The 24,755-nt window shown below is 41.6% G+C and overlaps 1 protein-coding gene across 2 annotated transcripts; it reads right to left on the bottom strand.

The window, feature by feature from the left end:
* Window positions 1–34: 34 nt before the first annotated feature.
* Window positions 35–24,278, bottom strand: apbb1ip (amyloid beta (A4) precursor protein-binding, family B, member 1 interacting protein). Of its 2 annotated transcripts, none has more exons than XM_071895487.2 (14): window positions 24,101–24,278; window positions 17,404–17,463; window positions 16,299–16,386; window positions 15,184–15,467; window positions 13,149–13,226; window positions 11,154–11,313; window positions 7,488–7,609; window positions 6,349–6,423; window positions 5,944–6,087; window positions 5,215–5,325; window positions 2,627–2,725; window positions 2,401–2,524; window positions 2,194–2,255; window positions 35–1,745 (listed from the first exon to the last, which is right to left on the bottom strand). In XM_071895487.2, the coding sequence occupies exons 2-14, from the start codon at window positions 17,461–17,463 to the stop codon at window positions 1,089–1,091; spliced, it is 2,064 nt and encodes a 687-aa protein (XP_071751588.1). In that variant the 5' UTR covers window positions 24,101–24,278; the 3' UTR covers window positions 35–1,088. The 2 variants fall into 2 exon arrangements, with proteins under 2 accessions (XP_071751588.1, XP_071751589.1); XM_071895488.2 differs by having other exon boundaries at window positions 2,194–2,249.
* Between the last annotated feature and the right edge of the window lie 477 nt (window positions 24,279–24,755).

Below are 24,755 nucleotides of genomic sequence, written 5' to 3'. Positions count from 1 at the left end.
ACGCCACAAAAAATTTTAAGGGGACACGTCAACATAGTTTGCCATAGTAGAGTGGAGGCTTTATTTAGGTAACAGTACTTCAGCAGTGGGTATAGCATATATTCCCAATGATCACAGGATATATTTTTACAGTATTTACAGCCCTCCATGCAAAACTTTGGAGATATATACAGTACTGTAAGAGTGTCTCTTTCCGAAATGACAGCATTACATTTCATATGTGTTGTGTCATCTCTGATATCCATTCGTATGAAAAAAACACATCATATTTTGCTAAAAACAAACAAAAAAAAACCCATCTTAATATGTAACAGTGCTGCCTGTGAAATCTCCCCACAAAAATATTCAAGCACTAAATTCCTAGTTGATCTGTACATAACTCATATGATATATAATTGGTGTTATATAACATCATCTGCACAGCTATACTATTACTCTTTGGTCTTAAGAATAATTGCCCTTTCACTTGATTCACACAAGATTTTGCCTTGGATGTCTCTATAATCTTAAACAAAGATAAATGAGGCTGCAGACCGTCTTTATTGGTGTGCACTGCCTTCAACTGGAGATTTTATTTATTGCTGTGTATGTATATATTAGGGATGGGACGATATATTGAAATTCAATATATCACAATACAAAAAATACAAAAAAGTGACAATACATATCGTGGGGCTGAAAAATGAATCACGATATTAGCTCCATTTTACTCTGCTGTAGTAATCACAAATGAGACGACTTGACCATCACAGTTTCACAAGCTCTCCATCCAAATTATATTATTTTCACTTTGTAATGACATTTTAAAATTGTTGTTTACATTCTAGCAAGCCAATGCCATCGCTAGAAAGATTTGTGTCTCAGAAATAAACAAAATTCAGTCATACTTTGGTGTCACTTAACTTTAACTTATTACATCGAATTGTGGTTGTATTGAATCGTGAACCGCGTATCGAATCGTATCGTGAGATAAGCGTATAGTCCCATCCTTAGTATATATGAGATGCTTTGCTTGAATCAAGGAAAAATTGATTAAGGGTTAAGTCGTTCCTAAGGCTTGTGCAGGCATGGTATAGTACACAAATTAGTTACTGGTCACTACGTTTCTTTTGCATGGCTTTCATCAGTTCGGACATAAAGTCTCCTCCCCCTCCACCTCCTCCTCCTCCTCCTGCTCCTTGTAGCGATGGCGTAGTCCTCTTGGGTGGAGCAGGAGGCAGCTTCCTCACCGAGGTGGCAGGCCGCACCCCGGCCCGCGGGGCGGCAGCGGGCGGAGGTGGAGGTGGTGGAGGAGGAGGAGGCGCTCCGGCCCCCGTGAACATCTGCGGGGGCGGAGGCGGGGGTAAAAAGCCAGGATCTGGTGGTGGAGGAGGCAAAGACTGGTCAACGCCACCGAAACCAGCTGGCGGCGGCGGCGGCGGGAAGTTCATCTGCGGCGGAGGTGGAGGCGGGAGTGAGCCGAAGCCTGCGGCCGGAGGAGGGGGAGGGAGGAAGTCCGGCGGGGCCTCTGAGGTGTTGTCAGAGGGGGGCGGCAGCGGCGGGGGCGGGAGGCTGTCCATGCTGGGCGGAGGTGGAGGGAAGTTTGACGGCAGGTGTCGCGGGGCGGCGGCGGGCCGTGGGGAGGAGGCTTTGGCAGCCAAGGGAGGCGGTGGAGGGGGCAGAACTGGGTCTGGGGGAGGCGGGGGGAGGATCTCGGTCAGTGGTGGAGGAGGTGGAGGTGGAGCAGGAGAGGCGTTCCCAAAGTCCTGAGTGAACAGAGAATAAAACCAGAAACTTTAAACCATAAACCACCTGCTAAGTCAGTGTCATCTTTTAAATCACTTCCCAAAACATACTTTTATCCTAAAGCTTACCTTTAATCCTGGTCTGATTTTAGTTGCCTCATATTTTAAATTCTCTATAAGATTTTGATTTACTTGTTTGTCTTTTTATCTATTACAGTACCTTGAGTTTTCATTTTGCACTACATGTTTTATTCCTTGCACTTGTTCCTTGTTGTGAAGTACTTTGGTTTTGAAAAGTGCTCTATAACTAAAATTTATTTGTTTATTATTATATAGTTTATTATTACACGCTGGGTTAGTTTTTAAGTTATTCCAACCATTTGTAAAATATACTGTAGGGTGCTTATAGAGGAAGTATTTGTTCGTCTAAAGCTGTTGATTTGACTTTTTGATATTAATTTTTCTGTACCTTGGATACCGGTCTTGGTTGGGGCTTGGCAGCATGTCCATTTGCCTGACTGGGTGCTTTGGCTAGGAGAGAGAAAGAGAGAGAGAGAGATAGAGAGAGCATGCAATGAAAAAGTTTGCAGCATATCAGTAAATCTGACATGTCATACGCTGTCACAGATTCCCGTCAGTGAAGCGCTCTGTAAGGGGAGCTGGTGTTTCCTGCTACCTTTGATGGTGGGTGAGGGTGTGGACGGATTGGAGCTAGATGGAGTGCTGCGGTTCGTCCACACAGAGGTGACGGCCGCCTTCTTCGCCGCCGTTTTATAGTTTTCATACATCGCCACGCCATACTGAAAGTTCAAGAAAACAAGCAGAGGACAGGTTTATGTCTTCTTGTTCAGTGGAGATTATATTTTAGGATATGCAGGCTTAAACCAGTTGGCCAAATTCACCTTTGCTATCCGTATTCCGGTCACCCAAAGGTTCATGGCCCAGGCATCGTCACAACACAGGTACTTGATGTACTGAGACTCCTTCTGGATCTGAGGATGCTGTAGACACAAATCCACATAACAAACATGATTATAGGTCAGTCAAACCAAACTATTTAACCAAACATTTGTTCCCTTACTTAATCTATACTGTCATTTTGAGGTTCACATCAATATAACTTGGTGCATTTTTTCCACTGCTATCTTACATTGAATGCGTCATAGAAATCTTGTTATTGTCAGCCAGTATTAACATGGTTCCCAGACAACAGTGGTTCAAAACACACTAACACCAGCCTGTGGATAGACACATGGCACCGTGTCCATCTTATACAACAAATAATTGTTTTTTCCCCTCCAGCTGTTGTTGACATGAGCTCATTGCTTATATTTCATTAGTTCATTCAGAGAAAGAGAAGATGCCTTCACTCTGCCTGAGGGCCATAACTAGCTCAGTGATTAGGATGATTCAATGTTTTCCATGTGATGCCTTTGTGATCTTTAGGGTATTAGACACCACAAGGGGGCAGAATAAGTCTAGAATCATAGTGTTAAAGGGCAACACCAATTATATGGATTTTAGATTTTATATACATTATTTCTGTGGTTTAGGGCAGTCCAATCAACATTTGTCCAAAACCAGAAACCAGAGAACTAAAACTCAAACTTGTGTGTTATTATGCTGAAATGGTATTTGTAGTTGGACCAGAAAATGTCCCATTATCCCAGGGAAATCCCCCTGGGTGCTATCCCAGTCACTTTTGCCATCTCTCACAGTTCATTCAAGTTCACAAACATTGACTGCACCCTAAAAATAACATGTGAACAGCATGAATAACATATGAATTCTACAGTGGAGTGTTGTTCCCCTGAAGGTTAGCAGAGAAACAGAGTTAAATACCCTGGTGTCATGCAGAGGTGGAAAGTAACTAAGTACACTTACTCAAGTACTGTACTTAAGTACAATTTTGAGGTACTGGCACTTTACTTGGGTATTTCCATTTTGTGAGACTTTATACTGTTACTCCACTACATTTCAGAGGGAAATATTGTACTTTTTACTCCACTACATTTATCTGATGGCTGCAGTTACTAGTTACTTTGCAGAATAAGGTTTTACATTCAAAACACACGATGAGCTCATAAAATATGTTGCATTGTTGGAGTTTAAACTCCCCAACAGTATATGGAGCAGTTAGACCTGCAACATTAAAATACTTCTTACAGGTTAATGCATTTAACACTCTGAAAGGGACCATTCTTCAGAATGAGTAGTTTTACCTTTGATCCTTAAGTACATTTTACTGCTAATACTTCTATACTTTTACTTTAGTAAACTTTTGAATGCAGGACTTTTACTTTTAATGGAGTATTTTCCATTATGTATTGCTACTTTTACTTAAAGGATCTGAGTACTTTTTCCATCACTGGTATCATGATATCAGTTGTACATAATGGGAATGGTATGAGAGATTACCTCAGGCTATTCCACTGTATATGATCGCTGAATGTTGAAGAGAAATTGAGTTGCTCTGGTCCTTGAAGTAATTTTTGGCAACCAACAAATAACACCTCACCAATCTGTCAAACACACCCTAACTTAACGCTTTGGATCCCGAATACAGTTTCTGTTACTTTTGTGTGATCTTCATTACGCTATACCACTAATGAAGCAGTTTTAAACCTGTTACTGTTTGAGTCCCAACTGCAGGAGTAGATGTAAGAGGCCTTGTGAAGCCTGGCTGGCCTTCCAAAATGTCCGCTCTGGCAGCTTGAGGTCACATTTCCCCGCAGCACCTCACAGCCTTCATTCCTTCAACTGTAACCTTGAGTTCTCTGTCTTTCACTGCTAGGTAATTCAGTTTCCTTGCCTCTCTAAGCTCTTTTGGCTTTGATCCTCCACATCTAGTCTAATGGTATCTGCTGATTCTAGTGTTTCCCTGACAAGATAGGGGAAAAGAAAGAAAGAGTAGTTTCAGATCCCTCCAAGACTAACCACCAACTCATCCAATTCTCACTTTTTTTTTCGTGCCAGTCAGCATCTCTCGGTCTTAAAGGAAGTAGTAAGAATATTAATGAAAGGCAGTCAGCATACTCGCGAATGCTTAGTTCTTTTATTGAAAAAAAAAAAAGATTAAGATTAAGAACTATTTGAAAAGTCCCTGATTATTTTTATCTTCTGACTTTCAGTTGAATTGGCTAAAACTGTCTTCTTTCACTTCTTCAAACTAATAGACTGTTTACTGCAAGTCACATTTCCAGTAAAGCAACCAGCTGTGTAGCTGACCAAAGCGCCAGAAACCTGCATACACAAGATAATCAATTTGTGCATTAATATCTCCAGCGCCGTGCAACATATTGTATAACGATATGCCTCACAACTCCAACCAGTGAAGCCGCTACATCGACGAATCACTCAGAAGAAGCGTTACTGTAAATGCTATCTTCGACATCATGGTTAGGGGAAGTGCAGCTTTCTCTGTTTATCAATTCTGCACTGATGGGATCTGCGGCTTTGAGGCTGATAGTATTTTTCGACCTTAACGTACCTTCAGGACAAAGCAGAAGTCTGTCGGGGCTTTGTATTTGCTCTTGAAGTCTTTGCCATAGTAGACATTCACGTTGTCAAACTGGATGAAGCAGACCAGGTCACGGGACGACTGAGGATTAAAAAAGGGAGACTGCATTATAATTTGATCTGCAATGTTTCCAAACACTGACCTGAAGATGATTTATTGCCAAATTAACATACCACGTTCTTTTTTTTAATAAGATCTAGAGGCTGTTGTCATCACAGCCCCCCTTGCCTCTTCAACTGATACAGTATATCTTAACAATATACAGTAGCCAGGCATAATATACTGTATGAATGGTATGTTTGAGGGTAGGAGCTGCCAGGAGATCAAAGATATACAGTAAGTGAATGTACTGTAGGTAGCCAGCGGGAGGGGAAGGCTCCAGTTATATTCAGCCGGGTTTGAAACAGGAGCGGGGTTGATGAAGCAGAGAGACTACACACTAGAACTTTGTAGTCCCAATGAAAAGGGGAAAAAAACCCTCCCGCACACATTTCATTAAGGTTTCAGTTGACATAGCGTGAATATTTGCCGGGGCATTTTCATCTTTCACCACTGCTGTTTATAAAGGGGGAACTTTCGGTCCGGCAGCAGCTCAAGTGAATGCGTGCTGGACTAGAGGCTTAGCTGCTGGATGGTGCTTTTATTGTCTGTTTTTTTTTTTTGCCACAAATGCCCCCCTTTGACCCCTGACTCGCTGACCTTGCTCTTCCCTTTGGGTACGTAATAAATTCCCGAGGCCCTCAGCTGGAAGAGCCGCTGTTTCCAGGACTTCTTGCCGTCTTCCTTTAGGTAGAGCGCCCCCTCCAGGTCAGGCACGATGATGGACGTCCCACAGAAGTTCTCCTATGTAGGTAAAGGCATGTAAGTACGGAAGAGGATTAGGGCCACATGTGAAAAAGGTAGCCGATTTGAGTTCTGAGATTAAGCTTGGAATTCTGAGAATAAAATCAGAATTCTGAGAAAGAAGTCAGAATTCTGAGATTAAAGTAAGAATTCTGAGTTTAAAGTCATTGAACATCACTCAAAGGAAATATTTCACTTATGTCTTTGTTGTGTGACTGTCAGTGTGTGTGTGTGTGTGTGTGCGCGTATGTGTGTGTTTACCTGTATTAATAACTCCTTGTCTCTGTCTTTTATGTCTTTCAGAGCTTTCTTGTCCTTCTTCCACAGATAAAAGTTCTGCAGTGAAAAAAAAAAGTCTTTACTCAACACAAAGTACATTAATGATTAGGGTTAGACTGATATATTGGGTCACCACCACTGTGTCATCCACCTCAAATATAATGGATATTTATTGTATGATTGATCAATTCTACACTGGTTGTCTATGGGAAGCCCTCAACCTGATTGAACCTGAATTGATTCTAATGCCACATTTTCATTGGATTCCACTTAAGTATATATGAGTATGTTTTATTGTTATTACTACTATCCTGGGTTTCAAAGGGGAGTTTTCGTGTCCCGTGGTCTAAATGCTTTGTCAGAGGCTTTTCCACCCTGACCAGAATAAAATTCAGATTAAAAGAAATGAATGAAATTTTAAGATACTGAATACTGGCACAAAACATCTGCTATCGGCAGCTATCGGTCGGACCCTGCTAATGATCGTCCTAATGTGGCTGGACTACTTTGGCTCGGTATCATATCATAGCCTTTGTTTTGATCGTGGTGAGAGAAAGCCCTAAGGGGAATTCTGTTTTGGTAGCTTTTGTCACAAGTTGAAATGGTAAATTGATAGGGACGTATAAAGTAGGTCTGCCTTTTGTTGGGGGACGGGGGAAGGCATGATGGAGTGCTTTAAAAATGAGAGTATCTCACAGGTTTCCATACACTCCGACCCAGCTATCCGTCCCTGCCAACAGACCGAATCCATTAAATACTTAGAGATTATAAAGGAGTCCCGCTCTATCAACAAACATGCCAAGACCTCGGTGTCTTTCGCCTGAAGCTGTTTTGTTTGATACATTACAGTGAAGACATAAATGTAAGAGGTCATCCTCTGCGCAGAAAACGACATCTCATAATTCAGACAACAATTCAACAGTGAAGATAGCCAGATGGAGCTGAGCTGAAATAACGTGGAGATAGATTTGCGTGAACGGAGGCCAAGAAAAATGGACTAGCCAGTTGTTGAACTTTCGGGACGTCCCGTACACATCACCTACGATCACTCAGTGTGCGTCCAGAGAGGCAAAGCTACTACGGGTCGCTTTATAAAGGTGCTTACAGTGCAGGGGACGTACCTGAGGGTTTTTGAAAACCTCGTATTTGCCCTCCCTCTCTTGAAAGAGGACTTTGTTTTCGCTGTCCCTCATCCATGCTGAGAGTGGCTCCACCAGGTTCTCATGGTCTTCAAACCCCCGTTCTGCCAAGAGGAAAGCAAACTCAGATGTCAGCAAACACAGCTAATCTATTATTCTGTCAGCCGTGAAAACAACCCCTCAGCACACTCAGATACTAACACCGAGACTGTAGCTTTGGAAAATTAAAAAAAGTCTCCGCTTTACTTATTCAATATTATATTTTGTTATAATGTGGTTTTCCTATCGCACTGAGTCCACAGTGCGTTATTGTTTAAAAGAGAATCAAGAATGCTGTTTAATCCCTTTGTACTCTCAATGTCACTTTCCTGCTCTGGTGTTTTAACAAAAGCTCAGCTGGATTCCCTGCTTCTACCCTCTGTCTGTTCGTTTAGCTTTGCACCATTCAAGACATCTTAAAACAAACGCTTTTACCATATGTAGTATACTCTGTTTGTCACGAAAATCTTTAAATCAGCCGAGCTTGGTTCAAAATAGGTTTCACAGCCATGCAATTGTCCATTTTAAACAGGGAGGGGGAATTAAGGAAGGGCTCAATAAAACACAAGCAGCTCGTTTGCTGGAAGGACTTTAAATGGCATTAAAACTCGAAAACACATTAAGAGCACTTTCCACCTCCTCCCTCTCTGCCCACCCACACACTTGGTGCTGTAGATCTCCATTATGTACCGGGCATTTGACTGTAGTTTAGCCATGATTCCCAATTACAGGTTGCCAATGGAGGCAGAGGTAGGCATTAAATAAATTGCTCCCAGGGATCCAGTCTATAGTTTGACTATCGCAATCACTAAATGGATGGTGTGACTTTGCTGTTGGAGTGAGTTAAAACCCTTTGAAGTGCATTAACCACATGGTGTGGTCGGGCGGTGTGCATGGTGAGCACATGGCCGCCCCACCGGCATGCATGCACTGTAACAGCAAAGATGTGTTTGAAGGCTGCCTTGCTGTTGAGTACTGTGGGCTTTTATTGGGCATGACTCGCCTTGACTTGTTGTTTATAAAGATTAAAGGCTGCATATGTTAGTGAAATATTACTTTACCACACTAGTTTACACTACCAGTCAAAAGTTTGGACACACCTGATTGAATGCACTATGTTTTTCATAATCTTAAACACATTTTGATCTAAAGGCTTATGCTGAAAATGCTTGAAATTTGCTTCTTAGACAAATATAAATAGTGAAGTTGATGCCTATGTATGAATTTCTTTCCAAAGCCTTTGCCTTTCCATCAAGGCAAAGGGCGGCTACTTTAAAGAATCTAAAATATAAGATAGTTTTGATTTGTTTAACACTTTTTTGGTCACTGCATAATTCCATTTGTGTTATTTCATAGTTTTGATATCTTTACTCTTATTCTAAAATGTGGTAAAAATAAAGAAAATGTGGTGTGCCCAAACTTTTGACTGGTAGTGTAGTTATAAAACATAAAATCGTCTGGGGGGATTGTAGGTGTACAAAAACTAAATTTATGCATGGTTTCCATTGACAAGCTGTCACGCTGCTCTTAGTTAGTCAGAGTTGTGACACATGAACCTCCCCCTCTCTGTCTGTGAGTCAAATGGTCTAATGGAAGAGTCCAGGGTTTTGTGTGTGTGTCATGCTATAAGCAGCAATCAGAGCGTCAGACAGTGTTCAGCAAATGTACACACAGGCTATCATTTGGTTTAAAAACAGACACAATGTTGACCGAAGGGAAACACGCGTTTCCTCATTTGTTTTGCACTGACAGCATAAATTTCTCATCTTTATTAACAGGGTCGGAAACTTCCATGTCAAATATTTATTTTGCGTAAAACATTAATTCCTCTTTGAAAGTTTGTCTACAGTCCGGACTGTAATTATGAGCTTAATGTTAAAGGTGCCAGTCGGGTGTTTAGGAACCCTGTCTGCTTTGTTATGAACTGGTATTCCTATCCAAAAAGCAGAAAGCACTTCCCTTTTTGTAATTGGTATCTGCTCCGACTTTCTGTTTTGGTTGTTGAAATATTGGAACAAGTTGTTTGCATTTGTCAGCATTCGTCAGCAATGCTACAGCAAGTCAATGGGGCTTAAAGCAAGTTCTCTGAAAAGTCATTCGCAGCAGTTTCTTAAGTGTGTCACAACATAACTACTACTACTAATAATAATATAGAAGGACGTACGGTAAATATGATTTTCAAGTAAAAGAATATTGACTTGGATTTGCATTGCTAACAAAGGCTAACCATTTCTACTTCTAATATCTCAATAATGTAACCGCTTTTGTGATGGACTGCAAATGACTCCCCGATCATGACAAATGAGATCGGTTGTTTAAAAATATGAGGTATCTCCTTACGCTGCTGAACCTGATCAAGTTGTTAGATCGGTGCTTTCATAGGGAAACCAGATGGCAGCGAGTGGCCAGAGAAACCGATGCTTGTGAAGTCCACCAGCTGAAGTAAATATAGCACAGACAGCACAGACGGAGGATTGAGATCATAAGGCTTCTATTTCCTCATGACAGCGAAGATGACTGACAGTGTCCGATACAGCAAATTAAACCCACCTGTCTACACTGTGTGTGTGTGTGTGTGTGTGTGTGTGAGTGTGTGAGAGAGAGAGGGAGAGAGTGAGAGTGAGACTAAGAGACAGAAAAAAGGGGGGAGAGAGAGGTGGAGGGGCGTCAGATCAATGCTTCATTGTGAGCCTGCTGCAGTGTGGCTGTCATCATGCCAATAAAAACACAGTCCATCATCTGGACCTGAATGAAATATCCCACCCTGCACATTGGCCTGTGTGTGTGTGTGTGTGTGTGTGAGTGAGTGTGTACCTGTGTGTACATACATGTATGTTTAGTTTAGTTGACAATTGAAGATAAAACACACACAGCAGGCATATGTAACATCTTTGTTAAAGTGGTAATCTGCGAGATCCGTGTTTTTTTCGATTTTGGCGCCATCTTTGTTGCTCAGCGCTCGTTGCTGCGGTGTTTTTCTGCACTGCACCTCCCACAGATCACCTGTCAGTCAAACAATGTGGGCGGGGCTTTGAATTTCTGTTGACGCAGTTTGAGTTTCTCTTGTCTTTGTCTGTTCGGCCACGCCGGCTATCGCTGCTCATGCTAGCTACCCAGTTCTTCTTCTGTTTATTCCAAACAAACTGCTGTTGCTGCTGCTGGAAACATAAAACGCATCACTTCCGGGATGAACTGGCTACAGGTTGAATCACTATTGTGTTGTATCTGTCTGCGGCAGAGAGTAGCAAAACAGACATTTATTTATATGAAAATGTCATGGATTATTACTTTAAGGACAACACAATACAGTCACATTGTGATAACTGAAGTATAAAGCATTGGTATGATGGCCGTAACCTTCCATAGCCTCTGTGTATGCGTGTGCATGTGTGTGTGTGTGTGTGTGTGTGTGTGTTAATTGAGGATTGTGGCCCTGCATAACTCAATAGGTAGAGCATGTCACGAACACTTCCAGGGTTCGGGGTTCATTCCCACTGCTGCCACCCATGTCAAAAATAAAACGATACAGTCGAGATACTGTAAGGCACTTTGGATCAAGGCGTCCACCAAATGGTACACAGTATGTTATGTTACATTCCAGTTCCTCACCCAGCTGCAGGTCGGGGTTGGTCTCACACAGGCTCCAGTCTACGTTGCAGTCGCAGTGAGTCTTCTCAAACAGGTTGTCCAGCACTTCTCTGACCGTCTGCCTCTCGTCGACCATCAGCGTCTTGGCGCTGCCATCGTTCATCAGCACCTTCACCACTAACTGCCAAGAAATACTTTTGTTTACTTTACTTTGCCTTGTCTTGCTTCACTTTGCTTTTATGCTTTGCTTTACTGTTTTGATAAAACACAGAAAGAAGAGAAAAAAATGTACAAATTTCTACATATGAGCTAAAGAAAAGCAATGGGCTTATGAGAAACCAGATGATGAAGGGTAGCAGTAAACCAAGACAATATTTTCAATAGCCTGTGAGGTTATAATAACAACAGTCATAATTTATGATGCCAGAATCTAGCTAATATCATCCCTTGCTTTAAGTGCATTACTCTTTCTTGAGTGGTTACATCATAAGTCAAGGTTTTCCGTTATCTGCATGACACATCGAAGGTAAAAGTTTCCAGTATGATGTGGACAACAGCAGGTGTGTCTGGAGGGAGACGTCGAATCGAGCCTTAAAACACATGCAATGTGCTGTTTTACCAGTTTAATAACAGACTACATGCAGTAAATGGATGTTTCTGTATCTTAGCATTAGTCTTACCAGAGCAGTTGGAGCATCAGTGCCTCTATCTCTCTCTTCTATTGAACTTCTATGGCCTTTTTGTCCCTTTCTCCTGGTTTGTATTCATTTCTATTAAACAGTCTTAGTGCCCTCTTCACCCTGAGCTGGCTGAGATTAATTTGGCTCTGGAGCGGAGCGGTGCTTTCCTCTCGGGCTCATATGGCTTCGCACTTCCTCTCATCTGGAAGCAAATCTGGCTTTGGGAAGCCGAGGATCTTCGCAGAACCGAGGTCGGCTCGTCACTCGCGTTGTGTCATAAAAACGTGGGTTTCAGAGATGCTATCGTAGCAGAGGATTTGGCGTGTTAGATCACATGTTACTCTGCCTTGACCTTCCCAGGAAAACAATACGGTTAAATAGAATGTATCCCTGGATATCAATAATCTGTCCTTCCTCTTCCCTCCTCATGCAAGGTGGGTATCTTCAAAAAGAGCGGACCTGTGTCGGAAATATGCTCCAGAACCAGGGGTTTTATCTTAAGCTTCGAGGGCCTGTGACCGCAGAAAAAGTCTGCCGCAATCCACTGAGAACGCAACCTTGCAACCTTCTTCTGCACCTCACAACCGAGGACAGATGTTCCTGTGAAAGTGGCCAGAGGTGTGTGTTTCCTCAGCGCTCGCACAGCACCAGTTTCATTTGCTCTTGTTTGCTTGCTTTCACACCATCATGCCTAAAGGGACCGTCACCGTTGCTCAGAAAACTATAATTGTGGCAGATGTTGACGAGGCATCTTTTTGCTGAGCTCTGTTTTCCGTTAGACTTTAGCCAACATATAAGAATTTATAATCCCCATCTTAAAACTGTCACACCCATGCAACTTATGAGACTTGTGAGCTAAGCCATGAGATAAAGTAGTAATGTACAACTTGACGTTTTAAGATTTGCAATCATTGTCAGATATCGCGGTTGCTCCATTACATCAAAAATGACAACGGTACGGCATTCTAACGGCATGAAAGTAGCTTGATTTAGTGTAAAATCGCAGTTCCCGATGCGCAGGTCTGCATGCGTGACCACATGTGCCAGCAGTTTGGTGCGCTGCTTTGAAGATGAGAAAGTGTCCACATATCACCCAGAGAGGAAGCTATCCCGCAGTAAGTTGGCCGGATAAAAGAGCCATCCATTACTTTGATTAATGGCGCTCCCAACAAGAATAGGAAGAAAGAGGCCTACTATGTTTCGACATTACCTCTTTTACAATGACTTCCAGATAGCTTCCAGATACCAGATAGATATTTCACAATGTTCTGTCGTGTTTACTGCTGCCAGTGGATTTCAGAGTCGTACACATCAGTTCAGTGTTTGTTTGCCTTACCTTTTTAACTTTGGCTTCCTTGAGCTTCTCGAGTGCGAGCTTGATTTTGTCGGCCTTCATCTGGGCCTCGATTTCCTCCTGAATAGGACAAACAATAACATGCAATGACACAGTGGAATTAAGTAGAAGAGTAGATTATTCATCTGTCATTATTTATCATGTTGTAAGACAGGGGCGTGTCATGTCTTAATAGTGGGACAAGTCATTCTGTTAAAGCTAAACTAAGCTAAGTTTGCATGTTGGTGGCTCCAGATGGCAGCGAGAGGCAACTGTTTGAATAATTTGAACTTTAATACCCAGAAAGAAGAAGAAGAAGTGAGTAAACTGCACACTGCACACCCTTGTTTACCAACCCGGCTGGTCTCTGATGCTTTATACCAAAGGAAACCAAAGGGATGAGCGGCAAAAGATCTAATGTTGATGACTCCAGAGACTATTTGGGATGCTCTTCGCTATTGCAGCCCCAGTTTGGGATTTAGGCTGATAAGACGGGTGTATTTTTTAAAAATCTTGCCCAGCGCAGCTTTAATGAACTTGTACACATCTTCCTGATGGTGACGCACTCGTTGCCTCGGCACACCTGGTGTTTTCACCTCAGAAGGATGAGGTAACAACCCCTGCTAAAGCAATAAGCTCCCGTCTGGCTTTCCCCACCGTTGCCACATCTCACCTCCCTGCTCCAACCTTTGGTATTGATCCTGTTACTGTTTCCTGTCTCATGGTTCTGTGTGTGTGTGTGTGTGTGTGTGTGTGTGTGTGTGTGTTTGATCTGTTCCAGACAGGGTCTCTGCTGTTTAGCCTCATGAGGCACTGTAACTGTAACAGATGCCTCCGCTGCGCCTTTGTCCAGAAACAACTTTGCCATGATCTCACCGTCCAACTGTAATAAGAGAAATACCACTCTTCAGACACTTCTGTTTACCAGAAATTCATATGCTGGTTTTTAACAGATGCTGGCTTCTCGTTGATGGAATCTACTTCCTTATTAAAACGAAAAACATCACTAGAGTCCATCCGCAAGAACATGGAAACTGGTGATGTTATCGTCTAATAGGATCTTGTCACGCAATGTTGACAGTGGTTACTAGTGGTTAACCAGGACACGTCACCATGTTGGAGGAGTGACAGTAAAATAGAGATTTTTACATTATTGCCTCTTTCTGCTCCATCTTTCCCTTCTTTTATATTATAATTTGAACAGCCTTCCACTGCGCAGAAATTTGGATTTGTATCTTATTTGTTTTGTCAGGGAGGAACAGGCGATAACGTTACAACTTCTCCTTTTGTTGTCACTCATGCTGCATGGTGACATGTCCCTCACAACCATTAGTAACCAATCTCCAAACACTCTGACAGGCCTTTATTTAAGATTCTCCTTTTTTAATTCACATTTCGGACAAGTTCCAAACAGTAGAGAGCAGAGGTGGGGACTCGAGTCACATGACTTGGACTCAAGTCAGGCTCGAGTCACAATTTGAATTGCTTGAGACTTGATGCATGAAGAGAAGACTTGAGACTCGACTTTGAAAAGGTTTCTAAAGTCTTGACTTGAGATCTTGTGTTTGTGTAAATTACTTAGATTGAAAGTGATGGGTTTTTTCCCAGCAGACGACTGAATTTAAATTCTGTTTTCTGAATTTGTCTGGAATGATTGAATTTATTGAAGTTGAAACTGATTACAGAAAACAAACTCATGATGAAGTTTTTATCCTATTAAAACCATATTGCATTGAAAAGTCCTACATATTCTGTTTTCTTTAAGATATTAAATTGATACTGGACTCTTGATTTGTTCTGACTTGACTTGCTGTTCTACATTTAGACTTGAGACTTGACATTAATGACATGGACTTGAGTCGGACTTGACTGGTAATCTACATTTAGACTTGGGACTTGACTTGGGACTTGTGCCTCAAGAGTTGAGACTGACTTGGGATTCGAGCAAAGTTGACTTGGTCACACCTCTGGTAGAGAGAGTAAAAGTTCATGGTAAGTGTTAGTTTTTTTTTGTCATTTTCCACACTGGGTGACTCACCCTTGAAGGCTTCGCACCCTGAGGGGGCGGGGGTGGCGAGAGGGATGCGGAGGAGGAGGCCGGGGTGCTAACTCTGCTGCTGCCGCTGCTCTCGGACGATGTGGGGGAGGGGGCGGGGTAGGTGCCCAGGCCCTGGGGTGCCGGCGGCAGGTCCGGGGGCGGCGGTAAGGGCTCCTTCAGGCCCCCGATCTCTGCCGCCAGTTTCTCCTCGGTCGCGTTGAGGTCGGCCACCAGATCAGCCATGAGTGCGTCCAAATCATTATCCTCCAGTTCGTTCAGGGACTCTGGTGTTAGAAGCAGAATTGGTTTATTTGCCAAGTACAAAAGATGACCAGGAATTTTGATTTAGTAATGTATATTCAGGAAAGGTGCCAAGGCAGGTCTTCTTTGTCACAAAATATTAAAACAGCCATTATTGACTGACTAGTCCATTTTGGAACAGTTAGATTCAATAAGATTCAATAAGATTCAACATGTTTGGAGTCTTTTTAATGAAAAAGAAGAGTTGCCTTTGTATCTTTTTTGACTATTTTGACTATAATATGCTTTTGCCCAACCAAAGAGCACCTCAAGTTTTGTGAGCACCCATTGAAGTGCTTTTTTCCTTTATTGATGTTTTTGGTTCAGGAATATATTGACAACTAACTGAAGTACTGGCATCCATGGTCAAAGGGCAACAAGGAGAGGGGGGGATAACCAAAATGGAGCGCTAATAACAACAGACACTGACCTTGCTGTAACATTATTACTTCTTCTTTTACAGTCCATGAAAGCCAGAGGCAAACAGTGAATAATTAGCAGGCACAGTGACCTTAATCTTTGTCTGAAATCGTAGCCTGAACAGTAGCCAGACACACTGCAGAGGCAAAACGGAGTGTTTTTCTGCCCTTTTTACGTCAGCGTCGATTCTCCCTGTGATCATAATCATTGTAATTTTCTAGGTAATTGATGAAACATACAGTACCCCCCCCCCCCCCCCCCCCCCCCACCCACCCCACCCCTACGGTGCAACTGGTGCACTGTAGTAATAACCATTACTGCCAAACCCAAATGCCCAGCCTCTGCAGTATTTCTGACACTGCACAGACAGTCTCAGGGCTACGAATATAAATCACCATTCAGGTCTGTGAAGCCGATGGAGAAGTTGACTTCCTTGTTGGTGCTGGGGGGAGATTCTGGAGGCACGGTTTCCACCCCGAGACTCTGCAGGGAGGAATGAACAAGGGACCATGTTTATAAGAGAATGAATGCAATTTCTGTGCAGCCACGGGAGTTAGCGAGAACCCCTTGCAAGAACCCCAGGGGGCTCAGTTACTATAATCCACAACACATTCGCAGCGCTCTGAAAAATAAATTGTCCTGATGATTATGTAAGAAAGCATAATGTTTACATGGCATCTGTTTTTAAGTATTACGCATAGCTGGACTTGTATGTTTGATATAATGTGTTTAATATGAAGCACCGCTGGTAACATGGAGGTGATTTAAAATGACTGGTGGTTTGAAAAACAACATCAAAGGGATCAGCAGGGCTTTTCGCAAAAAAAAAAAAAAGTGTGATGTCTAGCTAGCTTATGAGTTTGCCATTTGACCTCCTTTCTAAAAGAGAGTGTAATTTATGGTTGTTAGATGACCACAAGGAGTGTTTCCCCTGCTGTGTCTGTTGTGCTTGCCAGTCTGAAGTGTCTTGGTGATCGATGGTGGGTTTTAGTGCTGTTGTCATCTGTCTCTAAAGTAGAAAAAGTCTATTTACTGCTGATTAATGTATTATGTGAGAGAATTGGCCATGGACAATCTGGAGAAAACATGTGTTGTTGTTCATGTGTTGCTTGTCTGCTTGTCATATTATAGCATGAAGAGTAGGCTATGGATAAAGGGTTTCATTCCAAAATGCTGTAGCTATTTATCAATGCATTTCAGCTCGAATTATCCTGCCATGGGGAATCTGCCAGGGACATTTCTGGTAACAAATGGCGCTCCTACTTTTTGGGTCTTTTTGACTATATTTATCATAAAAAAAACAAAATCCACCCAAAATTCAACAGTCAGTTCTTCAAAAATACAGACAAAAAATAAAAAAAATATATAGCTAATTTCTAAGCAAAAGTCTTGGAATGGAGCTTTGGAATGAAACACTTTGTATGACCATTTGCTACATTTTCTGCATGCCTATTTTATGTTTCATGTCTTACGGTTGTCATGGCAACTGACTGAACTCACCTGAGTGAGGAGATCCATCTCCCCCAGCAGGTCACTGAACATGGCGTCAATGTCATCCATCTGGTAAAAGCAACAACAGAAGAATGAGACACAGAAAACACTGGAAGGGAAGACTGCAAACAATTTTCTCATCATCAGAACTCAGACAATCATCCATTGTCAAAGCACAATGTTTATGAATGCACTTTATTGATTGGTGCTGCATGCCATCATAGACTTTTCATTGATTGGATGCAGTTGTCATGATGAATGACAGTGACAGAATGTATCAAATGAATAGTGAAATTCCAATTTGCATTTAAAAGCTTTACCAACATAATTGTATGCAAGACTTACAACTACACATGCATGAATTACCAATATTTCTGCTTTCTATGTTACACACCCAGCTGTAAGATATTACTTCACTTTGAAACTTTTGAGGTAGTAATATGTAGCCCGAGGCTATGCTGTCTTACACAACATCTCCAGTGAAGACTGAAGGAAGAAAAAAAAAGCATGTGTGCATAACTCCAGGCATTCATTATTGGTTGCAACTTGTCTGGTAGCTCTCTCAACTAGAGAGCTTCAAATCTGCAAGAATTGCTGCCATTTATATATTTTTGTCACATTTATAACATGTTGAATTGACACTTCAGCAGCGGCAGGTTATGATTTTCACTGTATGCTGACAGAAGCCTCTGACAGGCTCATATCCATCAGTCAAGCAGAGTCTAACTTCCTGGTGATCTCTATCAAAACACTGGTCTAATTCTGATGTGTTCATACATGCCATCTTCTGACACTCCTGCTTTCTCAACACTGTTTTGAGTGCTGAACTGAATGAAGGTTCTCAAACATACTCCAGTTTAAACTGCAGACCTTCACCTCCCAATTCACTATTACAGTCAGTCCTATAATCTCATTCAACAGCAGTATGTGTATAGGGATAAAGCCCTCACTCTGCATGATTACAGTATGCAGTAGATATACAATAACCAGTAGAAATCATACTTCAGTGCACTTCAACACTTGTTCACATCATCATATATGACAATGACAATGCATTATTTTAAATACTGTATGCTATTACTTAAAATACTAAGACTAATGCTATTTCCCATGACTTCAAATACTGTAAATTCACAAAACACTGATCCCTAAAGCATGAAACTGAGAGTCCTAAGAAAAATGAAACCATGCATACTCATACTCTACTTATTTTACTGTATATTGGATCAAAGGTCAATACTGACTCATACACCCCATTCCTAGAGATTCATATCCACAGTTTAACCCAGACATGACCCACAGTTAGACCCAGACTACGGACGTACGGAATGAAAATCAGCATCACCAAGATTAATTATTTCAGACAAAAGAAACAAAATAGCCTGTGGGTCGACTGGAGTAGCTGTGTTTTTCCTGAAAACAAGTCAAGAGGATTCACTGGAGATTTCCATAGCTAATTATGTATGCTGTCTCTCTCTCTCACACACACACATACTACGTGCAGCCCCATTTCTGGGAGCAAATGTTATGACGGGCTAGAATGTGCAGTCAAAACAGACTCCCTGTTTTCCTATAGTGGAACATGACCGGTTCAGCTCAGGAATAGGACTTCATCAGAAGTCTCAGTAGAGTGTCAATAGAGTTCATTCAGTCACAGGAGTGCATGGATGGAGCAGCAACTTCAGTGATGGCAGACCTACTGTATATATGGAGTACAGTACAACTGCTCACTCCTCCTCAACCTAGCTACTTCACATTTTCAAGAGCCAGCAGGTGAGGGTTCAGTATTTTTTTGATCAGCTGACAGGAAACGTGGCTGTGATCTGTCTAACCACTGAATGTGTATTATTATATTGTACCCACATTGTTGTTGAGCTCTTTCCCTCTCTGAGTCTCTCGGATCTGATTTACACTGGCCTACTTTTTTTGCAGATTGGAGTTTTAGTTATAAAAACATTTCTTGGTGTTTTTTTGAAGTGCAAGTTAGCTAACTGGCAAACTTGAATTGCAAAGAAGGAATCTTAGTCAAACTATAAATAAAAACATAAATGGCAATGACTTCATTTTGTCTTCAGTCTAACAGTCTAACTTCAGTCAGTCAACATTATTTAGCCAGAAAATCTTTTTGATTGGGGTGACATTCAAGTTTACCATGCAGTTAGCTAACCTGCACTCTGTGGTTCAACTGTGGTTCTTTAGCTCCGCCCACTGATGTTTAACTCAACCAATGAGATCACTTCTGCCTCCAGCGCAGCTCTGCCTCCAAGAAATGTTTGTACAACCAAAACTCCAATCTTGTTTTTCTGCTGTCACGGTACATTAAATATGAAAATATTATCTTCCAGAAAATGGAATTCACTACCTCCTCCCATCTCAGTTTGGATTCAGTATAGTAAAGTTTTAGATCAGACTATAAGGGAAAACATTTTTTGCAGAAATTAAATCAGCAGCCAAGTAGACAGCCGGGGAAAGCTGTTAATCACTTTGTGGAGACAAGTGTGACTGATTCTGTTCCAGGCCAGAGTTCATACAGCACTCATCTGAATGTGAAATGGAAATGGATCAATATTGTTTCAGCGTCTTAGCAGATGTGTATCTGTGTGTGTATTGTTTTGAAAAAATGAAGCTTATGAGAAAATGAGTGTGGTTGTTTTCACTCCTCCTTTAATTGAATAGACTGCTTCGAGTAGATCTTAGACGAAAGAAAGATGCGGGGGTGAATAATTTCGCAAGCAGCGGCATCACATTGCAAGATTGAAAGATTTCTCAAAAGAATGCAGACAGTACGGAAAACTGACTGCATTTCTTTGAGAATCAAACAATGATCTTTATGTGTCCTGTGTGTGTGTGTGTGTGTGTGTGTGTGTGTGTGTGTGTTTGAGGATGAATTTATGTACAATACAAAATGCACTCACTTCTCTTTCTCACAGTTACTTGTAGTCCTCCACCCCTTCTACAAGAATGGCTGGTGGGCCTCTAAACAGAAGGAAGTGGTAAAGGGCAACTTCCTGCGCCTTGCAATGTTGAAATCGTGTCGGAAATGGTGACACGAGGAACCTTTTGCAAATCCTGTGACCCTGTTAAGTCTCCAGCACTAACATTATGTCACGTGTGTTTTAATGGTCTGAAAACAAATAAATTACATGCACCAAATACATTTTGGTAAATACTGTGATTTTCCACATAATGGCTGCACTAGCTGACTGCTTTGGCATCCGTAAGTGGGGATCTTTTAGATTAACAAACACACAAACAAGCATTTTCCTAACTTGTAAAAATCACATTATAAACAAAATTTTATGAGACAAACAAGCAACTTCAGTTTCAAGAATGCATGGCTTGTGATAAAACACCAAAAGCATTTGGCATCAGCATCAAAATAAATATCTAAAAAGCATCAGTCCTTGATTATTTTCATTCCTCTGGATCATTTGTTTCTCATTTTGCTTTGGTATCACATTTTATTTTGTGTTATGACAACCAGTCGCACTGCAACAATCCCTGTATGATTTTGGCCCACGTCAGCTATTTGCTCACTAACAATCACACAGAACACATAAACACTGTGTGAGCGGCTGATGCCAGTCTCAATGTGTATTTTTAAAGTCACACGAGGAAAGGATTAGTGTATCAGTCAAGTCACTCCCACCAGCTGCTTTTCAGAAGCCAAAGACATTAAAGGGAGCGGTCCCAACTCCCATACAGTAAGAGAGGAAAGTCAGAGAGGTCAACCATGGAAATAACATGCATCGGCCATGGAGGTAAAAGTTGCTTTTTTGGTGAGAAGGTGAAAATTTACAACCATCAGAGGAGCAACAAAACTTAATCTACTGCTTCTACTCCACAGCATATCTGCTATTCAAGGGTTCAATTTACAGACTGAAAACAAGGTTATGTAAACACATATCTTGCTGTTGACCCAAAAGTTACTCTGTCAGATTATAATGCAAGAATGGATTCATATCATAATCGACTATGACAGCAATGAGTGCACACTCCACCCATCAGCATGGAATAAAAGCTTAGGAAACATTGCATATTTATTTTTGTACTTCCCCATTCACACATTCATCATGCGTGCAACTGAAGAACCACAGTGAAGGTGTGAACCTCAAACTGATGTCATCGTAGCAAACAGCATCTAGCAATGATTGTCAGAAGAGCCTGCAAATATGATTCCTGTTGCAGTGTAAATCCCAAATGGGCATGGATAAGGAAAGAGTTAATCCAATAATAATATGCTGCAACATCTACAGCTGCAGAAATCAGGCTTTGACAAGGAGCAGATTTGAAATCATGCTGGATCCCAAGTTAAGTTAAGAGAAGATTTATATCAGCGTTACTGGAGAACCTTTAGAGCACTTCATGGTTGGAAGTGAAGGACTGGCATGACTAAAGCTGTTTCAAAGAGCAGCCATTACTGATGCAGAATGTGCTCTGAACTGGGCTCAGTTTTCCATGTTAATTGGACATGGTTGCCACAACGAGGCCAGATTGATGACATAGATTGGCCTCTGTAAGGCGAGATGGACAGAAGAACAGGATAACTTAATTTCCCTTCAGAAATTACATTTTGTACAGCAAGGTTCATATGTTTATTATGTTATATATTAGCTTTCTGCAGTATAAAGGTATGTAAGTATGTTCTCATTTGAGCTCAGTTTATTATCATAAAAATATGTTTCTGCTTATTTACACCGTCTCTATTTCCTTCCTAGAAACCACTCTGAAACTATGTGGACACAAAACCAACCACTGTACTTATAGTATCCGCAGAAATTTCTTTAGAGGGACTGAAAATGCGGCACGCAAAGTGACTCTTGCATTCTCCCAGCAGATGATACTCAATAAAATCTCTTAAAAAAAAAAAAGGGAATATACAGTACATTTTCAACTTTTTATATGAATACACATGTGGAAGTCATGACCCTCTGGCGAGAAAATGGAAAGCAGACGACAACTCTAAGTGGCCGTATCGAAGCACAACATGTATACCTTAATGTAAAAATCGTCTCAAACAACTCCCTCTCTTACTCAGATCAAATATCGACGCTTGGGTCGGAGTCAGATCTGTTTACATGGCGGGACTGAATGTACTGCATTGTAAAGTGGAGAAATTAGTGGAGAAATTAGTGGAGAAATTTATGCCCTTCAGCTAAAGTCTGAAGGGCATAAAATCGAGTTACGAAGCGGGACGCTTATGTTAGATATCCCAAGTGACATTTAGCAATACACAGGATCTGATGTAACTAGTTCTTATGTAGAAATCTAGCTTGAATGTCAGAGGAAAGCTGGGTGGGTGACAGCGGGTGTGTGATTGGGGTTATCAGGTGCCTCCCATCACAGATGTTTCACTGAATTTTACCCACAACACCCCCAGAGGCTTCAACAGGAAGTTCTGGCATCCTATAACCCCCCTCCAACACATAAACACACAAAGACATATATACTCTTCTACTCTGCACCTATCCTACTCTGACTTTACACCTACCAAAAGGTTAAACGGTGAATGGTATCCCCAGTTTCAGCCCCTCTCTGCCTAGCCCAGTAGTTTGAAAAATGCAGTGAAATGGGCGTGGAGAGCAGCAGTGGGGGGGCGACTATCAAATCAATCTGATTACGTAGAGTCTAACTAAAGTAGGACACCATGAAACATCCGATGACGTTCACTTACTTTTGATTTTTAACCCCCGGAAATAAGAGAATAGTCGATTTAACCCCTAAAACTTTGTCAGTTCAACATGTGCACTTATATGTGGAGGCCATGCCTAGTATTGTTGTATTTTATCTTAAACAACATTTAGATATCATCTTAAATAACATCTCAAAAGACATTAAATGGAAAAAAGTCATCAAATGCCCTTGATTCTACTGAAAATCCCACCACACTAGAGTCTGGTCTAACATCAGGTCCAGTCTTCTCTGGATTATAAACACTAAAAGAAAAACAGCCTGGCCACTAAACTGCCTTGCCCCATCATTTATAATGGATACTTTAAGAGGTGTACTTCACTAGTAATTTAGTTTACGTCCCTGTGATTTACTGTTATCTTAGGAGCCGACTGTACAAAATGTTTCCTACACCAAGGACAAAGCGACAGTGCTATTAGCTTGGCCATTTTAAATAAAAGGCCAGCCCTATCAGTTTCATGTGGTTATTGAGTCACACACTACTCTGCTATGAAAGCAAGGTCCACCCAGTCGGAGCGGTATACAAAAGCACATATGCAGCAACACCCTTTCCAGCATATCACATTATACCTAATTATGATTACCTTATCACTGTAGAGGAATACAATGAAGCCTCCTTTTATAAGAAGAGAAAGGGCTGGGTGTTGTGACTGTTTGATGCCATTTTCTGTCCTGTTATGATAACATTATTTGGCTGCTTTTAAAAAGTCTGTATCACACAGGAAAGCTTAAATCAAAAGATTTTGCCAGGAAGCCTATGATTGTGAGTGCAGTATGAACTTTATCCGTCATGTCTGCTCAGGTAGATGCAATCTATTGTAACTGGATGTGATAAATTGTTTGATTTATCAGTAGAATAAACTGCATCTAAAACCAAAATGCCAGTTCAGATACGAAAAAGTCACAATCAGCAGAACTCAATATTGTTCTTTCCGTACGCTCAGATAAAAGCAGCTATGGGAGTCGACCGTTAATTGAAGGTAGAGTTATCAAACATAACAGAGACGTAACTCACCTTTGACAATATTTTAATCCTTTTTTTCACCAGTCAGTTTCAAGATAAGAGCTTCATGGACATCAACTCCACCTTAAAATGTTATTCTCTGATAAAAAAAAAACAAACTTAAAAAAAGACACTCATATGCAGGCAGATTTGGGTGTGTTGAATTGGATTGCATCTGGCTCTCTGACTGTTAACTTGGCTTCCTGCTCAATGCGGAAGTTCAGGTCCAGACCTGTCAGTGAATTCCTCAGAGAGCCCAACACTTTCGCAATAGTCCTGTCTGGGCAGCGCTGGGCCGTCCCCCTTAACAGCCTGCTTATCTGCACTGTAGCTGGCTGCTTCAAAGCCCCAGACGGAGACAGAACAGTAAAAAACACACCAGCCACGTTTGCTGTGACTTCTAATCAAAGGAGTATAGTGTTGGTGACTGGCAGCCGGTTGAGGAGATGAGGACGTTTTTTTTGGGGGGGAAAGCTGGGTTTCAGTGAAAAGGAGAGAACGGCTGATTCAGCAGGAGGAATGTGAGGATCTAGGTTAATAATTCACCTCATTGAAAATGATTTACAGCGGGTCTTTGGAGACGAGTGGTAATGTGGCACGTCAGAGCCGAGGCTTGCAGTGAAGGATACCAGACTACAGATCTATACTGTCCTGTGTAGGAGAAATA

The sequence above is a fragment of the Centroberyx gerrardi genome, chromosome 22 (genome assembly GCF_048128805.1).
Source record: "Centroberyx gerrardi isolate f3 chromosome 22, fCenGer3.hap1.cur.20231027, whole genome shotgun sequence".
Classification (NCBI taxonomy): domain Eukaryota; kingdom Metazoa; phylum Chordata; class Actinopteri; order Beryciformes; family Berycidae; genus Centroberyx; species Centroberyx gerrardi.
Note: the sequence above shows the minus strand (reverse complement) of the source record. Positions and strands in the feature narration are given on the sequence as shown.

Coding starts and splice junctions, on each gene's coding strand:
- apbb1ip (XM_071895487.2), bottom strand. CDS start 17,463: ATGGATGACATTGACGCCATGTTCAGTGACCTGCTGGGGGAGATGGAT. Junction 15,468..16,298: donor CGGCTTCACAGACCTGAATG/GTGATTTATATT, acceptor TTCTAACACCAG/AGTCCCTGAACGAACTGGAG. Junction 2,256..2,400: donor ACCCTCACCCACCATCAAAG/GTAGCAGGAAAC, acceptor TCTCTCTCCTAG/CCAAAGCACCCAGTCAGGCA.